Source organism: Chiloscyllium punctatum, chromosome 24 (genome assembly GCF_047496795.1).
Source record: "Chiloscyllium punctatum isolate Juve2018m chromosome 24, sChiPun1.3, whole genome shotgun sequence".
Taxonomy (NCBI): Eukaryota; Metazoa; Chordata; class Chondrichthyes; order Orectolobiformes; family Hemiscylliidae; genus Chiloscyllium; species Chiloscyllium punctatum.
The window spans coordinates 69,316,485-69,333,666 of record NC_092762.1 but is presented as its reverse complement, the minus strand read 5'-3'; the positions used below and the strand labels follow the sequence as shown (position 1 = coordinate 69,333,666).

Sequence of the window (17,182 nt, the reverse complement as noted above, 5' to 3'; positions counted from 1 at the left end):
TTAGTACAGTACCTCAAATCTGGCTACCTCAAAGTAGTGTTTAATGATCTTCCAATTGAGTAAAAGTTTAAAACTTACCTTGGCAATTGGTTAGGTGCTACATTGGCATGATGTGACTGTAAATTGTTTATACCCTTCATGCACCACTCTGTACCACACTAAGCAGCTTCTTGATCCCACCTGAGCTGCCAGCAACCTAATCCAAGATCTAGAAATATCTAAAACAGTAACCGCTGCTGATCTGAGGGTGCTGAACTTTGAGGTACGGTATCTGTAATTGGTGTGGTCTATATACTATTTCCAGTTACCAAAATGGTTTCCATTGTCTGTATTTCAGGGTGAAATGAAGATGGTAGGAATGTTGAAACCCAGAATCAGTGACTGACTACATGTACACTCGTTAAATAGAAAACAGAAATTTACTACATGAAACAACTCGCAAAATTCACTAAACAGGGGGAACAAACAAACTACAAACAGGAGATGCTCAGCGATTTAAACCTAACCATCGTATTTGCACTAAATTTGCTAGTCAACATTTAAAAAATAAAATTAAAAATAATTTATTTTAAATTTGATAAACATTAATGTTCATATTTAATGCATCCTAAAATAATTTGTATTTTAAGTTCTCAGGATTTTCCAAATTGCTGAGCAAATTGAATTGTTTAAGTTGGTGTCACTGTTATAATGCCAGTCTGTGCACAGCAATAAGATAAATGAGCAGATAATCTGTTTAATATTGGTCATGGCAAGTATTGACCTGATGGAGCTTCCCTTGCTCTTCAAATAACACACACTCTGAATAGGGTTTTCTAACATCTAGCTGAAAAGATGATTTTGTTTTTAGTGTACTTTCCAGAAGACTTTCCCTCCACTCTGTCACTTATGCACTGAGGCTAAATCTAGGACTTTTGAGTTCTGCCATAGAGTCTGGACCAACGCTACTACTGCATGTAGAGCATGCAACTTAGAGGAATTCCACTGTTTATACCCCTGTTCAAAGTCAGGAAAGATAAATAGCAGTTGGCCTAAAGTCAGTGGAGAAACTTTTTGAAATGATAATCTGAGGCATAAGTTTACTTCTGTGGGAGAATGAGTTAATAAATGGTGTCATGAATTTCTGAAAGGCAGATTATGCTTAACTAACTTGGTTTTTTTTATTTCCAGAACTAAGGGTAGATGCTCTGTATATGGGTTTTCAATAGACTTATTAAAGAGCCAGTTAATAGACGTCAAAATTTGAATTTTGACTCCTTTTGAATTTAAAGGGCCATTGGTAGCAGAGATACAAATTTGATTAAGAGGAAGAAAATAGTGGAAGCATTTTTTTAAGACTGAAAAATAAGTATTCACTAATGTTACAGAGGAGTCAATATTAAGGTCACTGCTCTCTAAGTTTGTGATCTCAATTTAAGTATTTTGGACATTAGTTTTAAAGTTTGCAATGAAGGGGATGGTAGCAGACTTCAGGAAATGTTTTTGGCAAAATGATCAGGGTAATGTGAAGTGATACAATTTTGATGGGACCTATTGACTGTGGTACCATTTTAAAGGGGATTTGGAGATTGAACTCAAGATATGTACACAACCTTTTTGAAGGAAAAGTTCTGGTCCTTTTTAAAACTGATTTTAGCATCCTTGTCTTTGTGGTACAATATCATTATCATTAATTCATAATAAAAGTTCATTATGTAAGCAGTGAATAGGTCCCAGCTAAATTGTCCTGTTTTGGACATTGAACTTCAGGAAGGATGTTGAGGCCTTCAAAAGATGCAGTGTCTCAAATAGTGTTGCAATTTGTACAAGAAGCTGGTGAGAGCAATCCTGAAGAGCTGCGTACAGTTCTGGCCCACCCTTACTCAAGTTAATGGCATTGGAGGCTGTTCCAAGGAGTATCACTAGATTAATTCCAGAGATGAAAGGCCTTTAATTTCAGTGGCTTTGACCTATGAACACTAGAGTTTAGAAGAATGAGATAAGATCTAATAGAGGGTGTACAAGATATCAAAGGGAATTGACAGAGCAAATTTGACCCTGTGTGGAGCAATCTAGAATGAGAGGCCTTCGTTTTGGGCTAAGGGATGGCAGAATTGAAACTGGACAAATTACATCATCTGTTAAGATAAAGTATGGAATTGAGTGCAATGGCTGCTGAATAAATTGAGGTGGTGGACAGACTTTAATTGGCGAGGGAATTAACACTTCTGAGCAGCAAACAGTGAGTTTGAGGCAGCGATGAGGTCACTTATGATTGTAGTAAATGGTGAAGCAAGCTCAAGTGTCTGAATTACTTGCTCATGCTCTTAGTTCTTTTTTAATGTTCTGAATGATGGCACCAGAAAAGATGGGCTTCAGTTAAATGGAGAGACTGGTGAAGCTGGGGTTATTCTCCAATAAGTTTAGGGTTAGAGAGATGTTCTGGATGTTAAATCATTTGTTTAGTTAACTTCTCTTTTTACTGTTTATGGCATGTGCCATAACCAGATGGCAGAAATTTAAAGGCAAAAGAATGGGTGCTAGCTGAAGTTTTTTTTTAAAACCGCCAAATGTTATAATCTGGAATGAACAGCCTATGGGGCTGATTGACCAAAGATTCAAAGGGAAATGGATAATACATAAGTGTTAACAAGGGAATGGGACTAGTATAAGGGGGCTGAATAGCCATCAGAGGGCTAGCATAAGTACAGTGGACTGAATAGCCATCTCTCTTTAAATTGCACAACTGGTGGTTAAATAAAATGTTGGGAAGACTGACAGTGTAGGAGCTCTGCAAATGCTAGCCAGCACCTGTGAAAGTTCAGAATAACAGCTGAGCTTTATTTCCCTGTTTGTTTGATTGACATTCATCACAACATCGCAATATTTTTAATTTAGTCTTTCCAACAGATGTATAAATGATGCACTGTCTGAGGTGTTATCTTTTCAGGTGAGATTTTAAACCTTGGCCCCTTATGTCCCCAAAAAACAACTGGAGATCCTAGTATTCTGGTCCGTCCTTATCGCCTAACCTGGTGTTTTGAGATCTTGCTGTGTATAAATTGGTTGCTGACTTTCTCTACAAAAGTGACTATGCTTCAGAGAAGTAGTGGTTTATGAAATGCTCTGGGACATCCTGAGAATTGTACGTCATTTCTTTGTCACTTCATTTAAGTTACCTGAGGAGAATGATGCTCTTTTTGATTTCAGCAATGCCACTTGTCATTTCTTTTTAAAATGTACCTGCATATTGTCAGGCAGAGAGCTGTTGCATATCTCCTGAAACTGAGGGGAGGTGTGAAGGTAATGTTTTTAGGAATTTAAACAAGTATAATCTTTTCACTGATAATGGTGTCTACTTTTTTTCTTAAATGGCATATTTTAATGTCTCAGTTGGCTGGGCAGCTGGTTTGAGAGGCAGAATGATGCCAGCAGTGTGGATTCCATTTCTACACCAGCTGAGGTCACCATGAAGGTCCCACCTTCTCACCCTCACCCTCTCGCCTGAGGTGTGGTGACCCTCTGGTTACACCCACCACCAGTTGCCTGTTTGAAATAAGAGGGTAACTTTTTTTTTTCTTGGTCCTCTGGGATCATGGCAACGTTAACTTTTCATTCCAACAATGAAACACTCCTTTTTGACTCTAACTGAATTTTAAATGTAAATTTATTCCCATTGCATTTGGCTAAATGGTTTGTAGGCTTATCCAAATATCCATTATAAAACTTGCTAAACATTTAATGTGGAAATGGTGCAGATGTATCAGTATAGCAAAATAAGTCTCTTTTAGTGACATTCTTAACTACTGTTGTGAAACAAACTAAAACCTCTAGCAATATCCTTTACTGAAATTTGAAGCAATAATTTCTGGCATTATGTTCTAAATGAAGTTTCCTAATATTGTGTAATACAACATGGACTCGGACTCGTTCTAGATGAGTTCACATCAGGTATTTCATGATTTTTTTTGTCCTGTACATTAAATTTTATACTGATAATGAAAGGTTGCAATAAAAAAATCTAAAAATCCATAATGAATTAAAATTCACTTGAAGCAACTTAAATGCGGAAATACATTTTTAGTGTAAGTTTACTATGAACACAGGCAAAATTTGAATATTGAAGACTTCCTAAAATTATTCTATTTAAAGGATGATGTTGACCATTGCTATTTAATCTGTAGTTTTAAGTGAAAATTGTGTAAAACATTTTTGAACATTACAGCAATTTTAAGTCACAAATCAATTTTTGTCGTTTCACAAGTCATTAAAATATATTTCAAATGAAGCAACACAATAGATTGTCAGTCATTGGTAATTTCTCACCTAATACTAAATCTGCTTGCAAGTACAGCCCCTATACCAGGAGCACAAGTTCTTAAAAGCCTGTACACTTTGGAATATTAGTTGGGGCTCATGAATGCTAGCTGCTAAACATTCAGTGATTTGAATTTCTAACTTTAAATGTATTTTGTTTTTTTTTGTTTAGCCCTGAATGTTCAGAGAATAACTTTCAACAGCTAGTATATTTTGTGCAGAGTTTTTGTAATGGATTACAGTTATCATTTCCAATATCTGAAATGTCTTGGGACTTGAGAAACAGACAAGTTCTTAATGTCATGATGCCACTGTAGCTGGAGATGTCTGTTTTAACTTGTTCATAGGTTGTGGGCTTCATTGGCTAGGTGAGAATTTATTGACCATTCCTAGTTGCCCTAGAAGACAGTGTACCTAAATTCTCACATGGTTTAGAGGCAACTTGATTGAAATGCAAGGTCCTGGGAGACATTGAATGTGGGAAGGAGGTTTTCTCTTGTGGGAAGAATCTAGAGCGAGGGAACACTTTGAAAGTAAGGAGCACTCATTTGCAACTGAGACACATTCTTCTCACAGGATTCTCTTTTCAAACTGCCATATTTTAAGGGAACGTGTCTTAAAATTTTGTTAGGGCAGAGGCTGATTAGATTTATGGTAAGTATGGGGGTGTGTGGAATGTTGCTTATACAATCTGATCAGCTGTAATTTTATTGAATAGTGAAGCAGTTCAAAGAATGAAGCGGCCTACTCTTAACTTGTTTGCCTTGAAATATGTTTATTTTTTTTAAAAAAAACTTAACCTGGGCCCATTAGTGTTAATGAACAAAAAGCAAAAGCGTTTTTACAATTTTTAAAGGAATTGTAGTGTTTTCAATAACTTGCTCTTATTTTTATTTTGAGTGAATGCAAATCTAATTCTAAAAGGTTAATTTCAAATACAGTTCTACACCAGCTATCTTAATTTTTCAGTATTGTGCTTGTTTACAAAGTCTCTGGAATATGCATTGTTTTGCCCGATAGGGCAAGAATTTACCAAAACTACGACCTTTTACAGCTCATCTTTGAAGTAGCCAGGTGCTAAGGGATTGATCAAAGGAAAGTGAACAAAATATGTCTTCTCAAGAAAAAAAAATGTGAAATGATATTAGTGTCTAACATGTTTAAATATTTTGAACTTTTTTTTTCATGTCCATTCTATGTTTCGGTTGAAAACTAGCTAGAATGGTGGGTGGTGTGGTGGCAGTGATTAGTACTACTGCCTCATAACCAGGGACCCAGGTTTGATTCCAGCCTTGAGTGACTGTGCAAACTCCAGACACACAGACATGTCTGTTTTCCGCCTCATGGTCCAAAGATGTGCAAACTAGGTGGATAGGCGATGGGAAATGTGGGATTAAAGGGATAAGGTAGGATGTTTTATGGATGGTCGGTGTGGACTCAATAGGTTGAATGGCACCTTTTTTTTTTCTTTTTTGCACTGTAGAGATTTTGATTCTGTGAAATGATTTGTTGCAACTATTTCTTTTTTTAGTGGTTCAAATTTATAGAGCACCTTTCAAAATAAGGAACCTTTTTTTGACCTTCCTTTGCCTTGTTCACTATTCAGGCCATCTGTGCAGTTGAGGTTTACTTTAATCCAGTCCCTCTCTCTGGAGAAAGCTGCTGCAGAGTAACTGATCACTCCTTCACCTGTTACCTTCAATACACTGTTTGGTTTTAGTTCTCTCAATTTTAAATTATAAGGTTATTCTTGGATACGAATGCATCATTGGTTGTCTCTACCAACACTATAAAGTAGTTTTCAGAAACTTTTATAACTCAAGTTATAGTACATACTTATAAAGTTATTAGCATTATGGTGCTATTTGAAGGACCATTTTGGTTATATTGGATTTGATTTTTTGATGTAATTGTTTTGTATGTCTTTTGTGATGGGTTTGGTTGGTCAGGTGGTCCGGGTTCGAAGTAGGCATCAAGTTTCTGCCCCTGCTTGATCAGTCATTCCAAACTTTGGATTTTCCTTTTTTTAAATTTTGTTTTTATTTGGATTACTTTGAATCAGTGTGTAGCAGAGACCAGATGATTAGTCTTTCAGCATGTCATATCATTTTGAGGCAACAGTGTTAAGATTTCAAGACAATCTTGACTAAGGTGTATGTAATGAATTATATAAGAAATGGGGGTTTGTGAAAATTGCATGTTTTGGAAATCCAAATTATGTAAAAATTATTTCATGAATTAGAAACAAATATCCTTTTCATGTTTATGTAGTCCAAATTGTGCTTTTGTTTTTTGACTGTTGTAATTTTTATTCCATTCACACTTGTCTAGTTTGTTATGCATTTTAAGAAGCAAGAGACTCTTGACTATAGATATTTCACTTTTTTAAATGAAATTCTGGTTTGTTTTTTACAGGTGGACATTTTCATAAAAGAGAATGAGTTGCCATCTTTAATTAAGCCTGTTGACGACTTAAAGTGCCTGTAATCTACCTTAGCTTTAAATGGGATGGAAGAGTTATCAGAAGATTAGTTTGTTAACAGACTTTATCTTTTTAATTAGGAGATGATCTATTTTCCTGTGGCTTTAAGCAAATGATTTGTTGTCCAGTACTACATGTGAATTCTCATTTCTTTCTCTATTTTAATATATTTTATCCAGTTCTTGGCACCATACTTCAGGATGGATGTGAGGGCTCTTTAATAGGGTGCAGAGGAAATTGAGCAGAATTTTCCAGGATTGTGGAATTTTAGCAACAGTGCTGTTTTAGTTTGTTAACTGTGGCTCAGCTGGGAGTACTGTTGTCTCAAACACTCAACCCAGGGTTGAATCTCACACCAGGCCTGAGTGCATGTTTAAAACAGAAACAAAGCTGCCCCTTGGTGAACTAAGGGAGCTCTGCATTGGAAAAGATGTTAAACCAAGTTCCAAATGAATATGAAGGATCACATGGCACTGTGGGAAAGCAGAGACACAGCAGCTATCTCCACTGTTCTGGCCAGCATCTCTCCACAAGCAACATTTCAAAATTGATTATCTGGTCATTCACTTTCCTTTTTTTAGAAAAAAAATAGCATATTTGTCTGTATTGCTGAAATCAGACAAAGTGAGGACTGCAGATGCTGAAGATCAGTTGAAAAGTGTGGTGCTGAAAAAGCACAGCAGATCAGACAGCATCTGAGGAGTAGCAGAATTGACATTTCAGGCATAAGCCCTTCAGGCACACTTCCTGATGAAGGGCTTATGCCCCAAAAGTCAATTCTGCTGTTCCTCGAATGCTGCCTGACCTGTGCTTTTCTGGTGCCACGCCTTTTTTTGACTGTTGATGAAAGAGCTAAAGCAGAAGTGGCAAAGTTGGGATGGATCTCTTTAGAGTAAAGGTATTGGAGGGAACGGTTTCCTCTTTTTCTTAGCAAGTAGGTGTTGCTGATTTTTTTTTTTTAAAACCAACCTGCATTTGCTGGCCATTTTAAAATGCCCTAGAGATTGTTGTGGTGGTGAGCTGCTGCAATGCATGTAATGTTGGTACATGGTGCTGTTAAGGAGGTAGTTCCAAGATTTTGTTACATCAGTAGTGAATATCCTAGGAAGAGAGGAAGATTCTCTCTTGTTGGAGATGGCCATTGCCTGAGATTTAATTGGGATTATCAGCCTACCCCTGAATATTGTCCAGGTCTTGCTGCATATGGGCACAGACTACTTCAGAACCTGAGGAGTTGTAAATGGTAGAGTCATGAAAATCCAGCAGCGTAGATAGAGGCCATTTGGCCCATCGAGTGTGAACTGACATTCTGAAGAGTATCTTACTTGCCCCCACATTTACAATAGCTAACCCGCCTTGCCTGTACAACCTTAGACACTAGAAGACAACTTAGCATGGCCAAGCTACTTAACCTGCACATCACTGGTGCTGAATATTGTAATTGTCAGCAAATATCACCACTTTTAGACTGGTTCATTTTTTTTTTTTTGTTTTTGCTTGAGGTAGACAAGATTATGACCATTTATCTAACCTAATGGGACTGTGTTGCTGTACAAGGAACTGATAGACTCTGGGTCAAATGGTGGCTTCCTGTGCATTGTATTATCTGTTTGGCTTCTCTTTTACAATTGAGGATTGAAGTTCAAATGGACCTTGGGGAAAGTCCCAAATTGTAGACTATAGGTTACCCAACTCCAACTCCAATCTCAAACTTTCAAAGGCCTTTGTCAACTGGTTTATGCAGTGTGGCTCTGCTTTGAGTTGGATTCCAATTTCTTGAGTTTCAGTCATGGGGAAAATGGGATGCAGTTTATTTCCTAGTTTGTGATGAGTGCTTCTGTTGTACTTGGCCCTTCTTTAGACATCAAAGAGCTAAGTTCATGACCTCCTATTTGCTTCCAGTGTTACTGCTTGAAGTTTTTTTTTCCTTTTTTTTTAATTTGCTAATGGTGCATCTCTCTCTCTCTTTTTTGAATGTAGGTCATGATCCTGGGCTGATGGGATCTTCTGCAACTAAGAGCATGGAGTCCAGTGATTATGGAGCCATTAATTAGTGGACCTACTTTACAGACTGTGAAATAAGAGACACTAATACCCTTATACAACGCACCATAACATCCTAAGCTTATTATTTTAGGACAATTGTATATTGTGCTTTGGAGCTGGTTTAAAGTCTGCCCCTTTTTCAGCTAGCATTTGTCAGTATACAGTCTATTTAAATGTTCCAATGAATTTGAATGTAAAAACTTTGTACAGGAAGTTAGTCAATTTGTGTGATTGCTTTGTTTCTTGAAAGTAAATCACCTGATAGAACCGAGGGCCATAATAACAATTCGAATAGTCCTGATACTTGCTGGTCATAAGATTTTTAATGCCTTTGCACTTTCGAATCAGTGGTTTGCACTTTTTATGAGGAACTTTGTACTTTAGATCACTCTGTCTTGGATAAAGCAGCATCTTCAGAAATCTGCTTTTAAGACTGAGTAAATTTGTGTGCATAACGGAGTTCAATTTGTGCAGCAAAGACAACACATAGCAATTGCAGACTGTGAACTGTGGTAGTCCATGAAAAAGGGAAACACCAATGAAGCAGGATCTGAGATCTTGATCATTTGAATAACCAAATATTTGTCAAACGAACCTCACATCACGCTATATAGGCACAAGATTATGAACAGAACTGACTGGGTACTGTCAGTCACTATGTAAAAATGTTATACTCTTGACACAACTAAAAGACTAGTTTTTCTTCTATGTAACTGATTTACAGGGCAATTTTTCTTGTGTTGCACTTTGTTGGAAAACTTATTCTTTCAAATAAGTATGCTCTGTAATACATTTGACTATTAATCTTTAATCAAATAAGACAACTTGAGCAATGTTTTGTTTGTTGTACCTCTAAGTTATGTAAAGATTCTTCAGTTTTTAATGTTCATATGGGGAAGAGAATGTCTGTATTAGTAAGAATATATTCCATGCATCTGGACCTGAACTAACTTTGTAACAGTTTTATATTTGCAATAATTGCCTGTATTTAAAATGTTTGTATGGGATGAATTATAATAAATGAACAGATTTGCATTACTTCATAAAATTTCTATTATCGTTAGCTAAAGTGGAGCTTGACACTTCATCATGTTTGACACATGCCCACAATTGTTTCAACAGTTGATAATTGTCAAGTGTTGAGCTGGTTCCTGTAGCATTAACAGCAGTGTCGCAGAGGAGACTGTAACTATGGTGTGTCTCCATTTTGTGCCTTTGCAGTGGCTGCCTTAAGCTTCAGTGTATGACACTGAGCTCCCGCTTGGTTTTTTGGAATGTGCAGGTGTGAAAGACCAGGTGAACCTGGAAAGACAGCAAGTTTTGAACAGACTAGAGAGCATCTTTCATCGAGTTCATGGACTTTTGCAGCAGTTGCTGTTTCTCTTTCACTGCATATTCAGGCATTCTTTGCAAAAGTGTTGTCCAGAATGAGATGGGTTGTGGTCTTGTACCGTAATACCTACATTTCCTTGGGGCAGAGCACCACAATCTAATGACCATCTCCAAAGTAGCCTTTTATGGCCACATTGATACCCTATCCTTGAAGTTTTAGCTAATTAAGAATATTTTCACTAAGTTAACATGCTTGATATGTGACTATAATTTTTTTCGTTAATTGAAATATATGCAGGTTAGAATGGCAGGATGTGATGGCATGATACGATTATGTGAAACAAGTAATAGGTAATTTATGCTAGTTCTTTCTCCATGAGCTTTTGCAAGCATTTCTTTGACCTTGTAATCAAATTATAAGTCTTTTTGCATTTATTCTCTTCTGAAGTCTTATGCAACCTGTAATTATGCTCACAAGTGATGGTCCCAGGAGTGTTTGGGCACTTCTAATAAAGCTAGCAAATGCTAAAGAAGATCAGTAGGTTTGGCTGCATCTGTGGAGAGAAAGTGTTTCAAGGTTAAATTTGTTAGGACTCTTCTGAATAAGAGCCAAAGAAGAATCTCATTCCTTCAGCAATGTAATAAACTTTACCTTCACTTTCTTATCTTCCTGCACAGAAGCTGCCAGACTTGAATTTCTCCAGACTTTGCTATTTTTAGTTTGGGTTTACAGCATCCTTGATGTTTTTCTTTTGTTTGGTCACAGTTTTACTATTTTTCTTGTGCAGGAAACTTGTACCTTCTGATAATGTACCAAAAACTTGGTATTTATTGTCAGGAAAAAGATTGTAAATTTGGTCAAAGTGCAGTGGGTACGTGAGCAGAGATGACTAACAGCTTTTACTTTCTCGGACTGTACAGGATGGGTGCAGTAGTATTTCTAGAAAGGGGTGTTTTTGTGCTCGGGGTGAGTCTCTTTTATCTGGCAATGTTATCTGCATCTGTAGTAACACTTACCTTATTGCTACATGTTAGTATTTCTTGCCCACCTCATAAAGTTATTCTACAGTCTCGTAAATGGATTCAATTGCTTTGATCACAAGTCTGTTGGCCCTTTTGTTTTTCCCCACTGGAGTGCTTTGTAGATCATTTCTGTTGATTTTTGATCAGTCCCTTTTTTTTTAATTACCCCTGTACTGCCTTTTCAGTGATCTCCATTTTATTTTTGGACCAGGTCTGAACACTGTCAAATCTTGATTTTTTTGCCAAATTTAGATTTTAAACATGTGCAAAATTTTTTGTTTTTTTTTAGTATTGTGCTTCAATGAATCTGTTAATTTAATACTTTCCGTTAATATCTGTCAAATTATGACAGTACAGCTGTACTAATGAAAGTTACTCAACTGTATATTTAATGTACTTGCTGGTTTCCCATGGCATTGAAAACTGATGATCTAGGCTGTTACTGTGATGTTGGTTAGTGCTGTGCATACCATTTTGCAATTATTCTTGCCCAGGTGGCAGTGTTTATATACTTTAAAGCCTCCGGATGTAACCGGAGCTACAAATCTTAAGTTGCAAACTTAAAGCCTCTGATTAGATCCAAAACTCAATTACATGCTTGGCATTTTAAAATTAAAAACTTGCATTTTTGAGAAAACATATGTTAACAATTAATGAAGTCTAATTGCTGTAGCCTTGGCTACTTATTTCAACATGTGGTTTGATGGTCATTGTTTTAAGACCATAAGACATAGGAATGGAAGTAAGGCCATTTGGCCCATTGAGTCCACTCTGCCATTTAATCATGGCTGATGGGTATTTCAACTCCACTTACCCACATTCTCCCCATAGCCCTTAATTCCTTGTGACATCAAGAATTTATCAATCTCTGCCTTGAAGACGTTTAGCGTCCCGGCCTCCACTGCACTCTGCGTCAATGAATTCCACAGGCCCTCCACTCTCTGGCTGAAGAAATGTCTCCACATTTCTGTTCTGAATTCACCCCCTCTAATTTTAAGGCTGTGCCCACGGGTCCTAGTCTCCCCGCCTAACGGAAACAGTTTCCTAGTGTCCACCCTTTCCAAGCCATGTATTATCTTGTAAGTTTCTTTTAGATCTCCTCTTAACCTTCTAAACTCCAATGAGTACAATCCCAGAATCCTCAGCCGTTCCTCGTATGTTAGACCTACCATTCCAGGGATCATCCGTGTGAATCGCCGCTGGACATGCTCCAGTGCAAGTATGTCCCTCCTGAGGTGTGGGGCCCAAAACTGGACACAGTATTCCAAATGGGGCCTAACTAGAGCTTTATAAAGTCTCAGCACATTGGTTCTTTTGTATTCCAACTCTCTTGAGATAAATGACAACATTGCATTCGCTTTCTTTTAATCACTGATTCACCTGCATGTTTACCTTTAGAGAATCCTCAACTAGCACTCCTAGATCCCTTTTGTACTTTGGCTTTATGAATTTTCTCACCGTTTAGAAAGTAGTCCATGCTTGTATTCTTTTTTCCAAAGCTCAAGACCTCCCATTTGCTCACATTGAACTTCATCAGCCATTTCCTGGACCACTCTCCCAAACTGTCTAGATCCTTCTGCAACCTCCCCACTTCCTCAGTACTACCTACCTGTCCACCTATCTTTGTATCATCAGCAAACTTGGCTAGAATGCTTCCAGTCCCTTTATCCAGATCATTAATATAACGTTTTTCAGGCTCCTGAGCTAAATGTTTTTGTTTGAAGGGTAATATGCAAGAAACTAGGAGGGGAATTTTAATGCTGGAGGAGGTGGGTGTTGGGTTGGTAGAAACCAGACTTCAACTTGGCTGCTTTCAGTTTTAATGTAACATCAAATGTATTTTTTTTAGCCACATTAAGACCAGAATTCCTGGGCTTCTGGTGAATAGGAACTGGGAAAAGTTGGATTCAAGAGATAATTGACTTTTTGTAGCTCATGGACAGTATGAACAAGAGTTCCATCAGGCTTGATCAACTAGACTTTCATGTTTTACCATGTGCTGGCAGACTTGCCTGTCATTCATTACTCAACGACCTCCCTGACATGCATCTTGGCTGGTGCGTGGGAGCCATGTTGGGAAATGATTTTTAATAATGTACTGAGGCTAACTCTCACATATACAAGGTACTGTAGCTTGGAGATTTGTAATCCAGTGTCCCTATTCTCGTTCCTGTTGTTTCCCCCTTCTAATGAAATGTAACTTTTAATTTGGATTAAATTATTAGAATTGTAGGAATTATTTAAAAACTCTCTCCTACCTCAGTGAAACTTTTCAAGGTTTAGGTGGGTTTTTTTTAAAGAAGTCTTCCAAAATTGTAGTAATTTTCAGAGAAAAACCCATCCAGCAATTTTGGCTATCAAATCATTTTGGTGGTTTCAGTGCACCAAGCTAGAATTCTACATGTTCTAGTCAACCTGTGTAGAGATGTTTGGTTCAGAAGTAGGGACTCCACCACGTCACAAGATCCCTGCAGTCTGGAGTAACCCTGCTTTCTTCCCACTCTGATACATTTAATTGGGTTCAGGAGATCATGCTCCCCACTCAAAACAAATTCAGGGCAGTTGGAATTTTAGGGGAATGTGCCTGACAAATTAAAGATGTTCTCCTGAATGCTTCTGAAATTAACTGGGTTTTTTTTTCCTCTCTCTACAGATGCTACCAGACCTGAGTATCTCTGAAACCTTTGGTTTTTAGTTGTTTTTACAGCATCCACAGTTGGGTTTTTTTATGGAATCTTGGAATACTTGTAAGAATTTTTTTTTTAATCCTGTCAACAATGACCACTTTTGACTACTGGGATGATTAGCATGACACAAAATTGATGCTGACCATTTTGAAATTGTAGGATGCTTGAAAGTATACAGCAGTTGTCCCTGCATTCTAGCCATTTTGCAAATAATGGCCCATGATTTACACGTGAAAGGATTAAGACTCTTCCTGGAGAAGTGGGGTGTTCATACAACACACTGGCTCCAGTCACCTGGAAATGCTGATATTAGGTGACAGGGTTTGATCACAAATTTTAAGTCTCCAAGTCAGACAAATTTACAAAGGAACACTTTTTTTTAAAAGAAAGTGCCGTTCTAGTTAAAATGTATTTAAACTGCTCAACGTTAGAGGTAGTTATATTCTTTGGTGTTGGCATCTAGTTGTTGTGACAATGCTGGCAGGGATATCACTGGCTCTATAACTGTGTGGTGGATGTGCCCCTCTGCACTTAGTGTCAGCAAACAGCCTTAAAATTAATAGAAACTTTTTTTTTTACTGGGGAGAAACACCTCCCTGAGAGACACCATCTGAAACATCATTCATAGAGCTAGCATACCGATCCCTTAGCCAAATGAAAACCTTAAGTGAGAGCAGAATCTCCCCACAGTCTGTTCAAATTTTGCATTATAGGTTCTAGAGAACATCATGGCAATTGAAGCAAAAAGAAGCACTTGGATGTAATGGTAATGTCCCTCTGTCCTGAGCTAGGAGATCTGGGTTCAAGTTTCAGCTGATCCAGAGATATAGTATCTCTGAACAAGTAGATTTAGAAAATATCTTTAATGACCTCTCATTGCTTAATGAAAATCATTTGCTTTTTAGAAAGACCTAAACAACAAAAACCTCTATTAGATCATAAGATTGAGTATAGAAGTTGCGAGGTCATGTTGTGGCTGTCAGGGACATTGCTTTGGCCACTTTTGGAATACTGTATGCAATTCTGGTCTCCCTCCTTGAGGAAGGATGTTGTGGAACTTGAAAGGGTTCAGAAAAGATTTACAAGGATGTTGCCAGGGTTTGAGCAATAAGGAGAGGCTGAATAAGCTGGGGCTGTTTTCCCTGGAGTGTTGGAGGCTGAGGGGTGACCTTTTAATAGAAGTTTATAGAATCATGAGAGACATGGATAGGCAGAAGAGTTAAGGTCTTTTCCCCAGGGGAGGGGAATCCAAAACTAGACTGCAAAGGTTTAAAATGAGAGGAAAGTTTTTAGGAAAGATCTAAGGGGCAACTTTCTTCAAACTGAGGAGAGTGTATGAATGGACTGAGCTGCCAGAGGAAGTGGTGCAGGCTGGTACAATTGCAACATTCAAAAGGCATCTGGATAGGTATATGAGTAGGAAGGGTTTGGAGGTGGGCCAAGTGCTGGCAAGTAGGACTAGATTTACATAGGATATCTGGTTGGCATAGATGGAGTTGGGCTGAAGGGTCTGTTTTCTCTGACTCTAAAGGAGCAGAATTAAGCCATTCAGCTCATTTGAGACTGCTTTTCCATTTGATCATGGCTGATGTTTCTCAGCCCCATATTCCTGCTTTTTCTCCATAACATTTGACCCCCTTACTCATCAAGAACCTATCTATCCATGACTTGGCCTTCTGCAACAATGAGTTCCACAGATTTACTGCCCTCTGCCTGGAGAGATTCCTCCTCTGTTCACTTCTAAAGGGTTAGCCTTTCACTCTCAGGCTGTGGCCTTGAATCCTAAACATCCAGATTCCACCCCTCTCCCCGCTTCAACTTGTTCCATAATTTTCCAGGCAACTGGATCAACTGACCTCACTACTTAGTTGAAAACCCTATGTACAGCCCTAGTTATGCAATTCACCAGGGCTCTGGTCCCAGCCTGATTCAGATAAAAACCCATCCCATTGGAACAACTGCCTCCTTTCGCTGTAATCATGTCAATGTCCCATGAATTTGAACCCAATTCTCCCATAGCAAATGGAGCCATGTTTAATCTTGTTGACATTGTGCCAATGTGCTCATGGCTTAGGTGGTAATCCAAACATTCTGCTTTTAAATTTGGTCCTGTGCTGTTCACATTCCCTCGGCAGAGAACACACACTCTCTCTCTCTCTCTTTTCTCTCTCTCTCTTTTCTCTCTCTCTCTTTTCTCTCTCTCTCTTTTCTCTCTCTCTTATTTCTCTCTCTCCCTTTTTTCTCTCTCCCTCTTTTCCCTCTCTCTCTTTTCCCTCTCTCTCTTTTCCCTCTCTCTCTTTTCCCTCTCTCTCTTTTCCCTCTCTCTCTTTTCCCTCTCTCTCTTTTCCCTCTCTCTCTTTTCCCTCTCTCTCTCTCTTTTCCCTCTCTCTCTCTCTTTTCCCTCTCTCTCTCTTTTCCCTCTCTCTCTCTCTTTTCCCTCTCTCTCTCTCTTTTCCCTCTCTCTCTCTCTTTTCCCCCTCTCTCTCTCTTTTCCCCCTCTCTCTCTCTTTTCCCTCTCTCTCTCTCTTTTCCCCCTCTCTCTCTCTTTTCCTCTCTCTCTCTCTTTTCCCTCTCTCTCTCTCTTTTCCCCCTCTCTCTCTCTTTTCCCCCTCTCTCTCTCTTTTCCCTCTCTCTCTCTCTTTTCCCTCTCTCTCTCTCTTTTCCCTCTCCCTCTCTCTTTTCCCTCTCTCTCTCTCTTTTCCCTCTCTCTCTCTCTTTTCCCTCTCTCTCTCTCTTTTCCCTCTCTCTCTCTCTTTTCCCTCTCTCTCTCTTTTCCCTCTCTCTCTCTCTTTTCCCTCTCTCTCTTTTCCCTCTCTCTCTTTTCTCTCTCTCTCCTTTCTCTCTCTCTCCTTTCTCTCTCTCTCCTTTCTCTCTCTCTCTTTTCTCTCTCTCTCTTTTCTCTCTCTCTCTTTTCTCTCTCTCTCGCTTTTCTCTCTCTCTCTTTTCTCTCTCTCTCTCTTTTCTCTCTCTCTCTTTTCTCTTCTCTTTTCTCTCTTTTCCCTCTCTCTCTTTTCCCTCTCTCTCTCTTTTCCCTCTCTCTCTCTTTTCCCTCTCTCTCTCTCTTTTCCCTCTCTCTCTCTCTTTTCCCTCTCTCTCTCTCTTTCCCTCTCTCTCTCTCTTTTCCCTCTCTCTCTCTCTTTTCCCTCTCTCTCTCTCTTTTCCCTCTCTCTCTCTCTTTTCCCTCTCTCTCTCTCTTTTCCCTCTCTCTCTCTCTTTTCCCTCTCTCTCTCTCTTTTCCCTCTCTCTCTCTCTTTTCCCTCTCTCTCTCTCTTTTCCCTCTCTCTCTCTCTTTTCCCTCTCTCTCTCTCTTTTCCCT

At 38.6% G+C, this 17,182-nt stretch overlaps 1 protein-coding gene across 3 annotated transcripts in view; it reads left to right on the top strand.

The window, feature by feature from the left end:
- mfsd12a (major facilitator superfamily domain containing 12a) overlaps nt 1–9,862 on the top strand; it is a 48,485-nt gene extending 38,623 nt beyond the window's left edge. For 2 of the 3 annotated variants that reach the window (XM_072594121.1, XM_072594119.1), the window contains one exon: nt 8,759–9,862. In XM_072594121.1, the coding sequence (XP_072450222.1) occupies nt 8,759–8,776 (18 nt within the window). In that variant the 3' untranslated portion in view covers nt 8,777–9,862. The other variant, XM_072594120.1, reaches the window with a different exon arrangement.
- The last annotated feature ends 7,320 nt before the right edge of the window (nt 9,863–17,182 follow it).